Genomic DNA, 15,961 nt, shown 5'->3' with positions numbered 1-15,961 from the left:
TGCTATCATCCAAATATGGACTCAGAGGGCCAGATTCACTGCAGCTCTTGTGCCTGATTTCCAGGCGCAGATGTGACGCATCTTGCCCCAAACACATGTGCTATTTTTATCAAACAGTGCACCAAGTTGGAGTCGCAGACTACGTGTCATTTGTTTGGGTGTTTTCAAGGGCATCTCTCATTTAAGGGAGGATTGCACACATGAGGGATTGAACCATGATCAAAGTAATTATTTTGTATTTTGTTTGTTTTTTCTGAGCCTTGTGATTTTATAGAAATCCCTCTACTGAGCTGCACCTATATGCTCTCCTGTAGTTATAGAAGTGGGCAGTACCAGGTTCAGTTTTCTAAGCACACCACCGGTTCTTTAGTGTCTGATTTGTAGTAATGATTACAAACTATTTATTATCAATTAGTGAGTAAAATATGTGAGAACCCTTCAAACTTAATCTATTAAACTTCTGCTGACAGTTGTTTGTCATGATGAATAATCTATAAAACATTCTTTAATGCAGCCATGTGCTTGCTGTGTAAGATTTAATCTGTATTAATTACAATACTCACTTTCTTCCTTTCTTTCTCTTTCAGGAAAAGTTGGACCCTGGTGTAAAGAAGGAGGTGGATGGGATGGGTGTTCCTGACATTAAGTATGGTGACTCTGTGTGTTATATCCAACATGTTGACACCTGCCTGTGGCTCACATACCAGACTGTTGATGCCAAGTGTGCTCGCATGGGTGGTGTACAGAGAAAGGTACTGTACTGCGTTTTTACAACTTTTTATCACCGGTCTATCCTGTGTATTTGAGAGTGACAACAAGAGTGGCAGCAGATTAAAAAGTGAAGCCTTTCGTAAACTTAAGGTGCATTCATCCATGCCATGTCATCCAGGTCAGGCAGTTTGTGGTTAGGGTTAGGACCTGAGCTAATGGTGAAGGAGCCCACATCTGGTAAATGCTTTTAGTCATACCAGAGGCAAAATAAAGCACAACTTTTATACATACTTTTATACATACACAATTTTATCCATCTTGCAAGTTTTACCATGAAAAACCTGCTTCATTATGAAAATTGTCTTGTTACAATTTAAGTTCATTGTCATCTTCATAGAAATTTAAAGCAACATTCAGAAAACACAGAAAACTGTAAATTGAGGTATTTCAGTAAATTGACAAAACTTCTTACTGTTTGATATTGTGATCCTGGCATAGTGTCTCTGTTGTTGTCCCACTTATTGATTTTGCTGTCTCAGGTTTTACATAATAGTCTTGCAAGAAACAGTTTACACTGTCTTTTGAAAATGCTGTGATTCATTTAGAGTGATATTAAGAGCAGATGTCAGTGTTTTTCAGAAACTCACATCTTATTTCAGGCCATCATGCACCATGAAGGTCACATGGACGACGGGCTGACGCTGTCTCGGTCACAACATGAGGAGAGTCGCACTGCCAGAGTCATCCGCAGTACTGTGTTTCTGTTCAACCTCTTCATCAGGTGGATTAATGCACACATGCACACACACACACACATACACATAGTCGTGTTTCCATCACTTCAGAGGACATTACATTGACTTAAATTCATTTCCTGGAGACTTACCCTAACCTTAACCATGACCACCACATGCCTAACCCTAACTCTTACTCTAACCTTAACATAACCCTAAACTAACCTTAACTTTAAACCAAGTCTTCACCTAAAATTAATGATTTACGTTAAGGAGACTTGCTTTTTGTCACAACATGACTGTGTAAACAGATTTACTACCCACAATGTGAGGAATACCTGGACCACACACACACACACTCAGAGGAGTGACAATGAGAACTTATCAGAGTATAAAGACATTTCCTCCACTCTATATGTAACAGGGGTCTGGACACTCTAAGAAAAAAGGGGAAGAGCTCTACTTTTGATCTACCAATTGATTCAGTCAGCCTGAGTCTGCAGGATCTGATTGGCTACTTCCAACCACCCGGCGACCACCTAGAACATGAAGACAAGCAGAACCGACTGAGAGCTCTGAAGAACCGACAAAACCTTTTCCAAGAGGAGGTAGGAAACATCTTTGTCCGTGTGTTTGGATCCTGTGTGCCTAAAACTGAGCCATTGCAATGTTATTAGGGGTCCAAAAATTTAAGTTTCACCAAAATGTGTATCACGCAGAAGTCTTTGGTGATTATGCCCCATTGTGACAATCAATCACAATGTAGTCTAAAAGTGGTGCTGAAGAACTGAAGAACATTGGTTTCATTTCATTTTATTACCATTAACAGAGTCATCTGAATAAAGCAGTAACAACAACCTCTGTGTCCATAGGGGATGATCAGCCTCGTACTGGAGTGTATTGATCGGCTTCACGTGTACAGCAGTGCAGCTCATTTTGCTGAGGCAGTAGGAAGGGAGGCTGGAGAGGCCTGGAGCTCCATCCTCAACTCCCTCTACCAACTGCTGGGTAAACACACACATGCATACACACATAGAAAATATAATAGCCCACGTGTTATTTCCAGAGGTATTATCTAAAACTAGATTGTATGTACAAAGGGGTTTACAGAAAGCCATAATGGTAAATTAATACACATAATATTTAAAGAGATGATAATTCATTACCTTGCAAGGCAGCTGGATTCTCAAGATCACAACATCACAGGATCACAAGAGAATCCATCCTGTCAGACTTCAAGTTATGCGCTTGTGTGGTTCGGACCAATCAGCATCCTGTGAGGATTGCCGCGTGATCTTGTGATCTCACAAATCCAGCTGCCTCACAAGGTAAGACGGTGATAGACAGATGGTTCGTCTAATCTCCTGCCAAATATTTTTTGGAAGTGCCTACCCTACCCAAACAGTTTCCAAGGAAAACTTCTCAGATAGTTCTGTGTAACAAACCATCTGGAGCGTCAGGTTAGATAATTCAGTTACATAATTCTTTCCATGGAAAGATGAGATTAGAATATAAAATGTTGCAACCAGAGGAAAGAGACCAACAAATACATGTGGGAATAGCCTGTTTCTATCACACAACAACAGTACCTCTTAATGACATGTCTCTTCTCCCCTGTCTTCTCCTGTCCCCTCCTGTCCCACGTCATCTATCTTCTGTGCTCCTCCTAGCTGCGCTGATCAGGGGAAACAGGAAGAACTGCGCCCAATTTTCCGGTTCTTTGGACTGGCTCATTAGCAGACTGGAGAGACTTGAGGCCTCTTCTGGTAGGTCAGCTTGTCTTTGACAAGGTTGTCATTATATGGAATTACTGATCACCATTCAGTCATCATAAATCATCATGAAATCAAACTAGCAGCAGGCCTGGTGGGGGATGTTACCATTCCTGGACAATGAATCAGCTCATTCAGTTTAAAGTACAAAATGATAAACATCTGCTCTGGAAGATCTCTGTTCTGTCCATGTACGCATGCATGAAGGCCACAGTGCAACACAACACTCACAGCAGCAGCCAGGACAGCTGCTGAATTAACAAGAATGAGACCAAAAGCAAGAACAGGTTTGATAGTGAGGGGTCATTATTTCACATTTTACTGGGTATCTATTGCTTATTATTATTATTATTATTACTATTGTAAAAAATGCACACAACTGTGGAATTAAAACTTCAGCTCATCCACAAAGTGGCCTTGATGTTTTTCTCTGTACTATTATTATTTTTCCAATTTAATTACTGTTGCTTTTTACTGATAACTTGTTTCCTTTTTAAAATGGCTTTACAATAGTAATTTTTGTAATGTTGGACTGTCTGAAATTACACCTCACCCAGTACACTCATCCATATTTGAAACAACGCAGGGGTTAAAATGTCTAAAAGCTGTGTGTCTCTTCAGCTTCTCTTGCTGGTATGTTAATAATGATGTGGTTCTGATTGCTTATTGCCATATTCTGTATATGTAGGTATACTGGAGGTGCTTCACTGTGTGCTGGTGGAGAGTCCTGAGGCACTGAACATTATCAAAGAGGGACACATCAAATCCATTATATCTCTACTGGACAAGCATGGACGCAACCACAAGGTGCAGGCAGATATACACAGGCATATGTGTATCTATAATAGAAGGTCCACACAGGTGTTCAAGCTTCCATTACTTACCTTCAAATCAGTTTCAAAGTTATGAGTTATGGTTATTTGTGTCTGGTGTGAAAAGGCTTCTAGGAGTCTGTGAGCAGAACCTAAAGCCATATGGAGTAAATTTTAAAAGATTCCGACCAACAATCATTTATCAAGGCAAAGAAAACTCTTGCGAAAATTGCCAATGAGATCAATCCATCAGGAGTCCTGCAGTTCAACCTGTGTGCCAGTAGGTGTTTGCATGTGAGTGTTTGTACTGTAACAACGATATATTGACAACAGCGATGTATCTTCTGGTGTGTTAGGTTCTAGACGTGTTGTGTTCGCTGTGTGTGTGTCACGGTGTGGCAGTGCGCTCTAACCAGCACCTGATCTGTGATAACCTGCTGCCAGGAAGAGATCTGTTACTGCAGACACGCCTGATCAACCACGTAAGCAGGTATACACACACACAGACACACCCACACACACACAAACACACATACACACCTGCACAAATACACACATTTTAAAAATCCAGTACCAACTTCTTGTAACTGTCAAGATACACAGAATTTGTCATTCTAACACACTAGTGGGTCATTTTCTCTGCTTAGTGACAGTGTTCCCTCTTCTTCTCTCTTCCTAACAGCATGCGTCCCAACATCTTCCTGGGTGTCAGTGATGGCTCCGCCCAGTACAGGAAGTGGTACTACGAACTGATCGTGGACCAGGCATTGCCATTTGTCACAGCCGAGGCCACTCACCTCAGGGTGGGCTGGGCCAATACCAGTGGCTACGCACCCTACCCCAGCGGGGGGGAGGGGTGGGGAGGCAACGGGGTGGGTGATGACCTCTACTCTTACGGCTTTGATGGACTCCATCTTTGGTCAGGTGAGGGGTATGTGTGTGTATGGAGACAGAGAAGATGATACTGCTATGTAGAAATTGTAGTGAGTTCATTGTACCTCTATATAATAACCAGCTAAACTATATTTGTACATCTCTCTGCATAGCAATGACTTAAGACAAGCTACTGTATACATTTTCAAATAATAAGCATATATCATGAAAAATATTCACTGTATATGCTTGATTTGATTCATTTACGCAAACTTTTCCACCAATCCCGTGCAGGCTGCATTGCACGGACTGTTAGCTCACCCAATCAGCATCTTCTGAGAGCAGAGGATGTGGTGAGCTGCTGTTTGGACCTCAGCGTGCCCAGTATCTCCTTCAGGATCAACGGCCAGCCGGTTCAGGGAATGTTTGAGAACTTCAACTCTGACGGCCTCTTCTTCCCTGTGGCCAGCTTCTCTGCTGGAGTCAAGTCAGTGCTTTACTGGAAACAATTCATACAAAATGAAAATCCAGTTATTATCTGTTATCCCGTATCAGAGGAAATGTTTGTTGATTTACCTGATGGTATTTATTTATCTAGAGATTTACATTTATTTTTAATTTATATAAAACTCCAGAATCCTGAAATCCAACAAAGCAAGAGTCTAATGGAAACTCTGTAAGCTAACCTAGTATCAAGTTAATTTACTGGGTTTGATTATTGGTCAGACTGTTTCCTTTGACCTCAAGGAGAAGAAAAATATATTTTCCTACTTGATGTGGAAATCACACTGTGTTTACCATGTCTTGCTCTCCTCTCACATGTCATACCGCAGGGTTCGTTTCCTCCTCGGGGGTCGTCATGGAGAGTTTAAGTTCCTCCCTCCTCCAGGTTATGCTCCTTGCTATGAGGCGGTGTTGCCCAGAGAGAAGCTAAAGCTGGAGGCCAGTCAGGAACAGACCGCAGCTAGAGACCTGCTGGGACCCACTGTCACCTTGAGTCAGGCAGCGTTCACTCCCATACCTGTAGACACCAGCCAGGTACAGTACAGATCACTGTCAGGGTTGGGTTGGGTGCTCATGTTAAATGAATAAAGTTAGAGACGTCATCCAATAAATCCTAGTACCTGATAAATCTTGTACCTATCCTATGAATATGTACAGAAAAAAATATTATATAACCATGACATTGTGAAATAAACCAATACATTTTGATTATTTGTCATACATATACTACTGTGAAATGTTATTTAATCCTTTTAAGGCATTTTTTCATGACAAAGCCTTTTTCTATTGGTTACACAAACAGAGCAGACTGAAGCAACAGTGTGTGTAATGATCGAAATGGTGCAAATCACTGTTTTGTGTGTGTGTGTGTGTGTGTGTGTGTGTGTGTGTGTGTGTGTGTGTGTGTGTGTGTGTGTGTGTGTGTAGATTGTTCTGCCACCTCACCTGGAGAGGATCAGGGAGAAGCTGGCAGAAAATATCCATGAGCTGTGGGTGATGAATAAGATAGAACTAGGCTGGACCTTCGGTGTAGTGAGTATCAGACAAACACCCAAAACTGTATGTGTCACAGTTGTGTTCAGATGCGTCAAATTTGACCCATTTTCAAGTTTAGATGTGTGAAACATACAAGAAAAAGGTTACATCTGTCGTGTTACGGGTCAAATCTGACCCGGTAGTAATTATGGGTTGTTTATGCAGAGAAATACATGGTAAATGTTGCCAAACCATCATGAATAACAAAAATTACAACAAAACAAAAATAATAGTAATGAAATTCTATGATAATAGCATAATAATGTTGTGTATTAATATTAACATTATGTTTCATGCCAAGAAAGCATATTGATTTGAATTTAATTGTAGAGTGGCACACAGCAAATATGATCCCACACACACACCCCCACTCCCTCCTTCACTCACTCACACTCACACACACACACTGAAGACGATACTCTTTCATCTGTCACTTTGTATACTTTTATTCTGTTATTATCATGGGAACCACTTCTTTCTGGCAGATGAGGTGTTGAATGTTTTGTCTGTGGGGGAGTGGTTACAGAAATCACTATAAGACCTGCGGCGAAAATGTCTGTCCTCCCATTCATTTTAATGAGCGTAGTTTGTTTTGGCTGCAGCGGTTTTGGCCGCTGTGGCGCCACACCGGACTGCGGCCAGAAAGTTGAGCCACAGTCAACTTTTGGAGAAAAGCAACCCGACGTCACTGCGGCTGAAGGCTGCAGTGGCCAATCACAGCCGGAGACCAGACTGATCAGAGTTGTAAACTCTGCCATGAGGGAGTAAAAAGACATTAATAGGAGGAGGGAAGTACATTTCTCTTTGTTTGATAACGTTAAAAGTAAAGTTAGACTCTGCTGTCGGCTTCCCGACTCACTTTAAAAAAGACGAAAGAGAGAGAGAGAGCAGCAGTGGTTGCGCGAGCTAGAGAGTGAATGAAGAGAGGGAACGCTGGTAGCGAGAAATCAGATCAATAAAACGTTATTTTTTGATTGTTTCACAGCGGTTATGTTCTAGAGCACAAATAAACACACCCACACACCTCTGCTCAACCCTGCGGCTGAACATCGCCTGATTTGGTCTGAATACGGCCTAATGACTGGGAAGCTCAAAGAAAGATAATGACATCAAAAAATGGCAAAATACCATGGTCTTCAATCCCCTATTAAAGGCAGGGTAGCGAACAATCACAAAATATAATCAAAATGACCCCAAGGTCCAACAAGGTAGGCAGTCTCACATGCCAAAGACATACGATCTGCCTTTGAGCTTTTTATACCACAGCCTATAGAGAAGATCATTATTGACATGACCAACATGGAGAGGAGACAACTATTTGGGAATAGTCGGAGGGAGATTGACACACACCATCTCCATGCTTACATGGGGATGCTGATACTTGCTGATACCTGGTATAAATCCAACAGTGAGGCCACTTCTAGTTTATGGGATGCTGAAACAGGCCAGGCTATTTTCTGTGTTAAAATGTCATTTCAAACCTTTTATTTTATTTGAGAGTTATTCAATTTGACAAGCGTGAAACAAGATTAGCTTGTCGTGAGAAGGACAAATTTGTACCCATAAGAGATGTTTGGGACAAACGGGTAGAGTGCTCGCCACTGACCTACAATCCAGGGCCCGAGGTCACGATAGATGAAAAGCTGGGCCCATTTAGAGATTGCTCTCCATTTAGACAATACATTCCCAGTAAGCCTGGAAAATATGGCCTCAAAATCTGGGCAGCTTGTGATGCAGCTTTGCATGGCATATGCAAATATATACAGGTATACCTGCTAGAACTGTGCCAGAGAATAATCAGGACATGCATGTAGTGCTGGCAATGACAGAGGGTCTTCAGGGGCGCAACATCACATGTAACGATTTTTTCACTTCTCATGCCCTTGGCCAAGAGCTGCTGCGAAAGAAGCTGACAATGGTGGGAACAAACCTGAGCTGTGTCCTGCACTTCTTGGGACAAAGGACAGGGCTGCTCTCTCCTGGAAGTCTGCCTTTACTGAAGACACCACAGTTGTTGTCATACCGTCCCAAGAGGTACAAAAACGTGATGATGATGAGCACACTCCACAGGACTGCGGCTGTGAGCAGGAGGGAAGACAAAAAGCCAGAAGTGATCCTGGATTACAATAAAAACAAAGGAGGAGTTGACAACTTGGACAGGTCATTGGCATCTACTCTGTCACTTGCAAACGGATGACAGCAAGGTGGCCATCGGTCATCTTTTACAGCATCTTGGATGTTTCGGCTTACAATGCATTTGTAGTGTGGACTGAAATTAACCGTGGGAGGAACTCTGCAAAGCCATACAAAAGGAGTCTCTTTCTGAAGGAGCGAGGAAGAGCTCTGGTGAGCCCTCATTTTGAACAACGGCGATGTCTACCCTAAACCCCTGCCTACCAACATGGTGATGCAGCCTCAAACCAAGGATGCAAACATACCTATGCATCCAGCTTTGCCTACTTGAAAGAAGAGGAAGAGATGCCAATGTTGCCCTAACAAGAAGGACACCAAGACCAGCAGCATTTGTCAAAAAATGTCAAAAATACATTTGCAAGGCACACACCCAAACATTCACATACTGCCCATCATGCATATGAATATGAACACATACATACATAAATACACTTGGATGCAGACTTATGCACGCACGCACACACACACACACACACACACACACACACACACACACACACACACACACACACACACACACCTTGCTGGAGATGACACTTCATAAGTTCATAAGTCTTGTTGTTTTTTAGGTCATATCTCAACAAAATCCAGTCAGTCAGTCGGTCATAAGCAGCTCTGTGGCTCATTCATTGCTTATTGCAGCTGTTGTATGAGTTCAGCTTGACACACCTGTTTTTAAGGCGTAGCAGCAGCCCCAGGTGGGTCCTCACTTTTTTCCCAGTCAGGGGCCAGGCCTAGCACCTGTATATTTACATACAATATGTCATATCCCAAGTAGTAAATAGTGAAACCTGTTAGAGGGCAGAGCACTAAAAATAAGTTACCTGGATGTAATTCCAGTTCTATGACTGTCCAGCTGCCCTCTGGTTCATGGTGTCCTGAGTTCAAACTGTGCCAAGCAACAGGCTCCTTTACTATCCTTACCCTTTCTTTTCTCTGTGTGTGTGTGTGTTTGTGTATGTTTTAGGTGCGAGATGATAACAAGCGGCAGCACCCATGTTTGGTGGAGTTCTCCAAGCTTCCCGAACAGGAACGGAGCTACAACTTACAGATGTCTCTGGAGACTCTCAAGTAATGCATCCCTGCAGCGAGCAGCATGAAGTGTTCACGCTGTATATTTCACTTCAAACTCTGGAGTTTCTTTCTGTGGACTAGATGCTGAATTCGATATGCAGGTTTCCAGGTTATGCAGGAGTGTTGGTGATGGTAACATGTTTGGGTCAATAACACTAGATGATGTGTTTCATCGTGTGTGTGTGTGTGTGTGTGTGTTACAGAACTCTCCTGGCTTTGGGTTGCCATGTCGGCCTCGCAGATGAACACGCTGTAGAGAAAGTCAAGAGCATGAAACTGTCACCAACGTGAGTTACCTCAAACATTAATACGACATAAGATAATGGCACAACTTTACAAGTATTGGATGCAGGATGATATGATACTCATACTATTCATGATGTAATGATGCAGTGATGGGAAAATGGGACATTTCATGAGATAATTAATAGAGATTATTATGATGACTACAGCACCATAAACACATGGAGGTTGTTGAGCAGCTGGCTAGCTAACAATGCAGTGCTTTAACTCTATCTGTGCAGCTATGAGTTGTCCGGTGGTTATAAACCTGCTCCTCTGGACCTGAGTCACATCAAACTGACCTCCACCCAGGAAGCCATGGTGGACAAACTGGCTGAGAATGCACACAACGTCTGGGCAAGAGACCGCATCCGTCAAGGCTGGACCTATGGCATCCAACAAGTAGGGACTGTGTGTGTGTGTTTCTGTGTGTGAGTTTGTTTGTTAGCATTTATGTGCTGAGACAGAGAAATGATATTGTGTTTACCACTGTGCAGTATATCTCTGAATTGGCTGACTGGTCTGCTCCATACATTTACTGAAATGTACACAGCGGAATGGCCACTGTTGTTGGAATTCACTGCTAGACTTCAATGCCTACCTATCTGTTTGTGTCTTAAATCAGTAAACGAGAGTGTTATGACTGGCTTGCGGGCCCAACAAAGGAGGGAGGTGCACGCCAAATTTAGCAATAGACGCCACTCCCTACTAAAGGCATTTCCCCGCACACAGCCAATTAAACTTAGTTAAGCAAAAATATCAAATTCACTCGAAATCTAATTAACAAAATTTCCAGCATTTTCTTCAGAACAGACCAGCCCCCAGTTTGTTGTGAACAGCAAGCGGGAGACACACGGCACACTCATAATCATCATCAGTGATGTTTGAAAGTGTATGAATGCAGTGGCTCATGTAAGACATGTGTTGTCAGTGTAAAACAAAACCAATAGGGTAGCACAAAACAAAGAAGGCTTGGTAAGTGGGAATAGACCAGCAGCATGGATTCTGTTACTACATCAGCGGCACCTATCCTTCACCCAGCCAAGGACCTGCAACACTTAAACACACACACCACAGGACCAAGGGAAAGGGCATCACAAGAGTTACAAGCATCACAAGACTACTTGTGACTTTAATGTGGTAATGGCATATATTGCACTCAATGGAGGAACTGAAGGATAGTCTAGTGCTGCTATTTCACTGTCCCCACCCTGCACCTATAGTCCTATAGAGTAGTTCCTTTTCATTCTTGTGTTCTCTATTGCTTCTCAGGATGTGAAGAGTCGTAGAAACCCTCGCCTGGTCCCCTACATTCTGCTGGATGAGAGAACCAAGAAGTCCAATAAAGACAGTCTGAGAGAGGCTGTCAGGACTCTGTTGGGATATGGATACAACCTGGAAGCTCCTGACCAGGACCATGGTACAATACCTACCCTCCATTGTATCACTTCTTTCAAAGACTTGGCATTTTTATGATAATGTATACATCAGATTACCTATCTCACCCGCTCTCCCTCCCTTGCCTCCTTTGCCTCGCTCTCACCCAGCAGCTCAATCTGACCCCAGCAACATGTCCGCTGAGAGGTTCCGCATTTTCCGAGCAGAGAAAACCTACTGTGTTAATGCTGGGAAGTGGTACTTTGAGCTGGAGGTAAGAAGAGCTATGATCAGAGATATGCTAGCATTGCTCTGAAATGTATCAGCTGCTGGTAGATACAATTTTAAAGATATCTGTGATGACTTTTTTAATAGCAAAATATTAACTAAGGGTTAACTTAACTAAGATGTGAACCTCTTCCTGCTTCTGTTCCCAGGTTTTAACAGCAGGGGAGATGAGGGTGGGCTGGGCCAGACCGGGATGCCTACCAGACCAGGAGTTGGGATCTGATGACCAGGCCTTTGTCTTTGACGGCTTTAAGGTGGCTGAATTTCTCTTTACTCATGCAGTCATACGACACTTCCCATTACGTCAGTGTATCATTTGAAGTCAACATTTCTTGGTGTGTTGTTTTTCTTCAGCATATTATATAATCCTACCTCACAGTGAAACTTTTTCATTTTTTCATCATCATTAGTGATAACGATTGTAACAAATTCATTAAAAAACATTAAAAAAACCCAAAAACCTGAATGTACCAATAAGTATATGATAAATATCAACATGTTGTTCACTATAGCAACAGAGAAAATGATTCATGTGGTACTATATTTAAGGCATTTAAAATTCTTTTTAGGATTGCCAAATTAGTCAACCAACCCATCACATTGCAAAAAATATTGGCTAAACTACAAGAAATAAAAACTGAATTTGAAGAGAAAATGACTTCATACTAGTGAAATTATCTGTCCATGCAGCAGGATAAAATCTTAAAATAAGTTGGTTCCAGTCTAGAAATAAGTAGGCTCTGATAAGTGTTCAAAGGTTTAAGATGAGTAGAAAATGTCGGCTTTTAGATTTAAAATTACTTGAGATCAGACTTGCTACAGCACAATAATAAGTGAAATACACTGAGTATTAGCAAATAATTCATTTTTTTGCATCCTTAATTTTAGTACACTGAAAAAATGAAGGCCAAGTAACAAGAAAATACATCACTAATTTAATTGGAAATTACTTCATACTAGAGGAGTATGATTATGCTGTTACTTGAAATAAGCAGGCATAAACCTACGTTTGATTTAAAACTAGTCCTTAACCTCAGAGCAAACATCTTAAAACAGGAAACTGATTCTACTGAAATCACAACCAGGACTGAAGTGAGATTTCCATCAACATTTATAGACAATTCAAAGTAGTCTGGGAAGAGCTCTCACACCAGTTACAGACTTATTATGCAAATTGCTAAAACTCAAGGTCCATTTACCAGCTTTTTCCAGAGCTTTCACCTTCATCTTGGTCTCTCTCTCTCTCTCTCTCTCTCTCTCTCTCTCTCTCTCTCTCTCTCTCTCTCTCTCTCTCTCTCTCTCTGTGTCTTACATTTTGGTTAATTTCAGTATCATATTTAAACTCCACATGAAGGAAGTCAGACTGTGTGAAAGGTCTTTGCGTATTTTGTTTGAAAATTCTCAGCAGAAGAAAATTGGTGATAAATTCACCAACCAATCATATGTGCCACTCTAGAGCAAATCTGTTTGTATGAGTGCTTCTTGCACGAGGCCTTTTCTCTCTGCACCACTGACCACCCTGTTTGTCAGTGCCTCTAGATGTGTGTGTGTGTGTGTGTGTGTGTGTGTCTTCCAGGTCCAGCGCTGGCACCAGGGTAATGAGCACTTTGGGCGTGCTTGGCAGACGGGTGACGTTGTGGGCTGCATGGTGGATCTGAATGAACACACCATGATGTTCACACTTAATGGAGAGGTGTTGCTCGATGACTCTGGCTCTGAGCTTGCCTTTAAGGACTTTGACGTTGGTGAAGGTTAGTGCTGTATCACTGACAACACACACGCACGCACACGCACACACATGCATCTGTAACTGGAGACAAAACACACCCTTTGAGGTCACGACCCTCTTGGTGTGATTAATGTTGAAGCTAAGTTAGTTATCGTCACGCCAAATGACAAACCTCTCAACTTCATCTTCATAAGTAAGTCTCTTCCTTTGATGTAAGATACACATCAGATTTGTCTGAATATTTTTGAAGATGACAGGACATCGACTATGCCTGCAGTCAACTTTGTAAAATATGAATGTTAATCAGTGCTTTGCAGCCTATTCAACTATTAAATTATTTATTTGTTTATCTTGAAAAATACTGTATCCATTGTTTTGCACAGTTCTTAACTGATGCACAAATTGAATATGGATTTCAAATTTTTTCTCAGTTTTAATTGAGTTTATATATGAGTTTAAAAGATTACTCAATTAACCATGTGATTATTGATTTGCACAAATCTATGCAGCATCTGCTGCATATTACAAGTATCAGTGTTACAGGAAGTAATGCACAACAAGTTTAATCTTAGTATTTCATTCCCTGTCTGTCTCCAGGTTTCATCCCAGTGTGCAGTCTAGGTGTGTGTCAGGTGGGGAGGATGAACTTTGGTAAAGACGTCAGCACTTTGAAATACTTCACCATCTGCGGCCTGCAGGAAGGCTATGAACCGTTCGCCGTCAACATGAACCGGGATGTCACAATGTGGCTCAGCAAGAGGCTGCCTCAGTTTGTACCTGTCCCCCCCAACCACCAACACATAGAGGTGAGAGTCACCTGGAAGATGCTCTGCATGGTGTGGAACATGTAGCTATCAGCTAGTAGAAAAAAACCACAGATACTGTAAATTACTGGTAGCAGTCAGTGGTAGTGGGCTGAGAGCTTGACTGAAATTAAAGATCCCCTTCAGACTCATTTCAAGAGATTTATTAATCATTTATTTAATATGTTTTTTTCCCACAAAAAAATCCAGTAAACTACAGAAAAAAAGTAAGCCAAGGCTAATTGTAACATGTAAAAGTAACAGTGAAGACAGAACTGATGAAATCAGAACAAAAGAACTTTGTTTTTCTTTCTTTTTTCAGGTGACACGTATAGATGGGACAGTGGAGTCGTGTCCATGTCTGAAGGTCACCCAGAGGTCATTTGGCTCACAGAACAGCAACACTGACATTACCTTCTACAGAATGAGCATGCCCATAGAGTGTGCAGAATCCTTCTCCAGGTCCCCACCTAACGGCAGCCTCTTCTCACCAAAGAGGGTAAGAGAAACATACTGATAGTTACGCATAACTATGTACAGAGTTACACACAAATACTGACACATACTTTGTTCTAATAGTTTCTTCAGACATGAGGATGTGGCATACAGTTAATGATGAAATCAAGGGGTTGAATCATGTATGTGCAAAGTTTTCACATTCATCTGCTGAAAGTTTCTCTGTGGTCACCTTAAATCTGAGTTAAGATGTGGACGTACATGTGACGATTTGTGACATCACAACTATTGTATGCAATATATCCAGTATGCAACTTATACAAATGTGATGTGGAAACTTGAAGCCTCCAGTGCACAGACATTGAGAATGTACCTTACAGTGAAGTAGGAGATATCTTGCTTCAAATAAAATGAAGAATTGGTCCCAGCAAACCATTGTTCTTGCAGATGCATCTATGCAGGAGGGTGTTTTATTTCCTTACACACATTATTTACTCTCAGGCTTTGTGTTATGCTTTTCAAATCTCAGTAAATCTTTTCTAAATGTATACCTAAACTGATCCATCTCTAACTGAATAACTCTAACTATGAGGTTAATGGAGTTTGTTTGGAGCATGCACATTCCATTTACTGTCTAGCTATGTGCACAGGCTACTGACTAGTCCCTATTACAGGGAAGCCGACTAACTGCTCAAATTCACTTGCAGACAGTAGGGTTGGGTATATGATTCATCAGATGTGTTGTGTGTGCCTGTGTCTGCAGGAGCTGGAGGACTTTGAAACCGTGTCAGACTTTGAGGTCCTGATGAAGTCGTCTCACGGTCACAATGGTCCCAATGGACCCGAGAGAGACGAATTCAACAACCACAAAGATTACAACCAGGAGAAGCCCTTCAAGCTCAAACAGCGGTAAACCTTTTCACACTAATAATTTGCATCCTGCCTTAATTGTGTTTATAAGTGTCATAAACACCTAAACCATCCATGTGATCTCATAGGTTCATGTTGAAGAGAAACAAGCCAGACAACAGCTGCCCCTCATCTGCTCGTCTGTCTGAGGAGGTGATGGCTGAAGACAGAGATGACTATGAATTCCTAATGCAAGCCTCTACTGTGAGACCATACACATACTAACCAAACAACATACAAACACACTAAACACACACATAACAGTGTCCTGTAGAGTATAAATTGGTGACAAGTAGTGCATAGAATACACCAGGAACAATGTAAGGGAGCTGAGGATGCAGGTGTTCTGAAAATAACAATAATAGAAACCTGATAAAAATGTTCTGTTTAGTGTTTAACAGTTTCATGA

The 15,961-nt window shown here is 41.7% G+C and overlaps 1 protein-coding gene across 1 annotated transcript in view; it reads left to right on the top strand.

Moving 5' to 3' along the window:
* The window catches only part of ryr2a (ryanodine receptor 2a (cardiac)), a 185,374-nt gene that overhangs the window by 78,335 nt on the left and 91,078 nt on the right, over positions 1-15,961 (top strand). Inside the window, exons 11-32 of the mRNA XM_042397704.1 lie at positions 588-752; positions 1,371-1,492; positions 1,870-2,053; positions 2,318-2,453; positions 3,116-3,211; positions 3,906-4,024; positions 4,386-4,519; positions 4,712-4,953; positions 5,197-5,389; positions 5,736-5,940; positions 6,334-6,438; positions 9,602-9,705; positions 9,912-9,995; positions 10,233-10,392; positions 11,263-11,410; positions 11,538-11,641; positions 11,805-11,909; positions 13,232-13,406; positions 13,982-14,190; positions 14,510-14,686; positions 15,407-15,552; positions 15,642-15,756. Coding sequence (XP_042253638.1) covers positions 588-752; positions 1,371-1,492; positions 1,870-2,053; positions 2,318-2,453; positions 3,116-3,211; positions 3,906-4,024; positions 4,386-4,519; positions 4,712-4,953; positions 5,197-5,389; positions 5,736-5,940; positions 6,334-6,438; positions 9,602-9,705; positions 9,912-9,995; positions 10,233-10,392; positions 11,263-11,410; positions 11,538-11,641; positions 11,805-11,909; positions 13,232-13,406; positions 13,982-14,190; positions 14,510-14,686; positions 15,407-15,552; positions 15,642-15,756 — 3,228 coding nt within the window. The remainder of the gene's footprint in view (positions 1-587; positions 753-1,370; positions 1,493-1,869; positions 2,054-2,317; positions 2,454-3,115; positions 3,212-3,905; positions 4,025-4,385; positions 4,520-4,711; positions 4,954-5,196; positions 5,390-5,735; positions 5,941-6,333; positions 6,439-9,601; positions 9,706-9,911; positions 9,996-10,232; positions 10,393-11,262; positions 11,411-11,537; positions 11,642-11,804; positions 11,910-13,231; positions 13,407-13,981; positions 14,191-14,509; positions 14,687-15,406; positions 15,553-15,641; positions 15,757-15,961) is intronic.

The sequence above is a fragment of the Thunnus maccoyii genome, chromosome 20 (genome assembly GCF_910596095.1).
Source record: "Thunnus maccoyii chromosome 20, fThuMac1.1, whole genome shotgun sequence".
In the NCBI taxonomy this organism is placed as follows: domain Eukaryota; kingdom Metazoa; phylum Chordata; class Actinopteri; order Scombriformes; family Scombridae; genus Thunnus; species Thunnus maccoyii.
The sequence above is the reverse complement of the archived record's forward strand: the minus strand, read 5'-3'. Positions and strand labels throughout refer to the sequence as shown.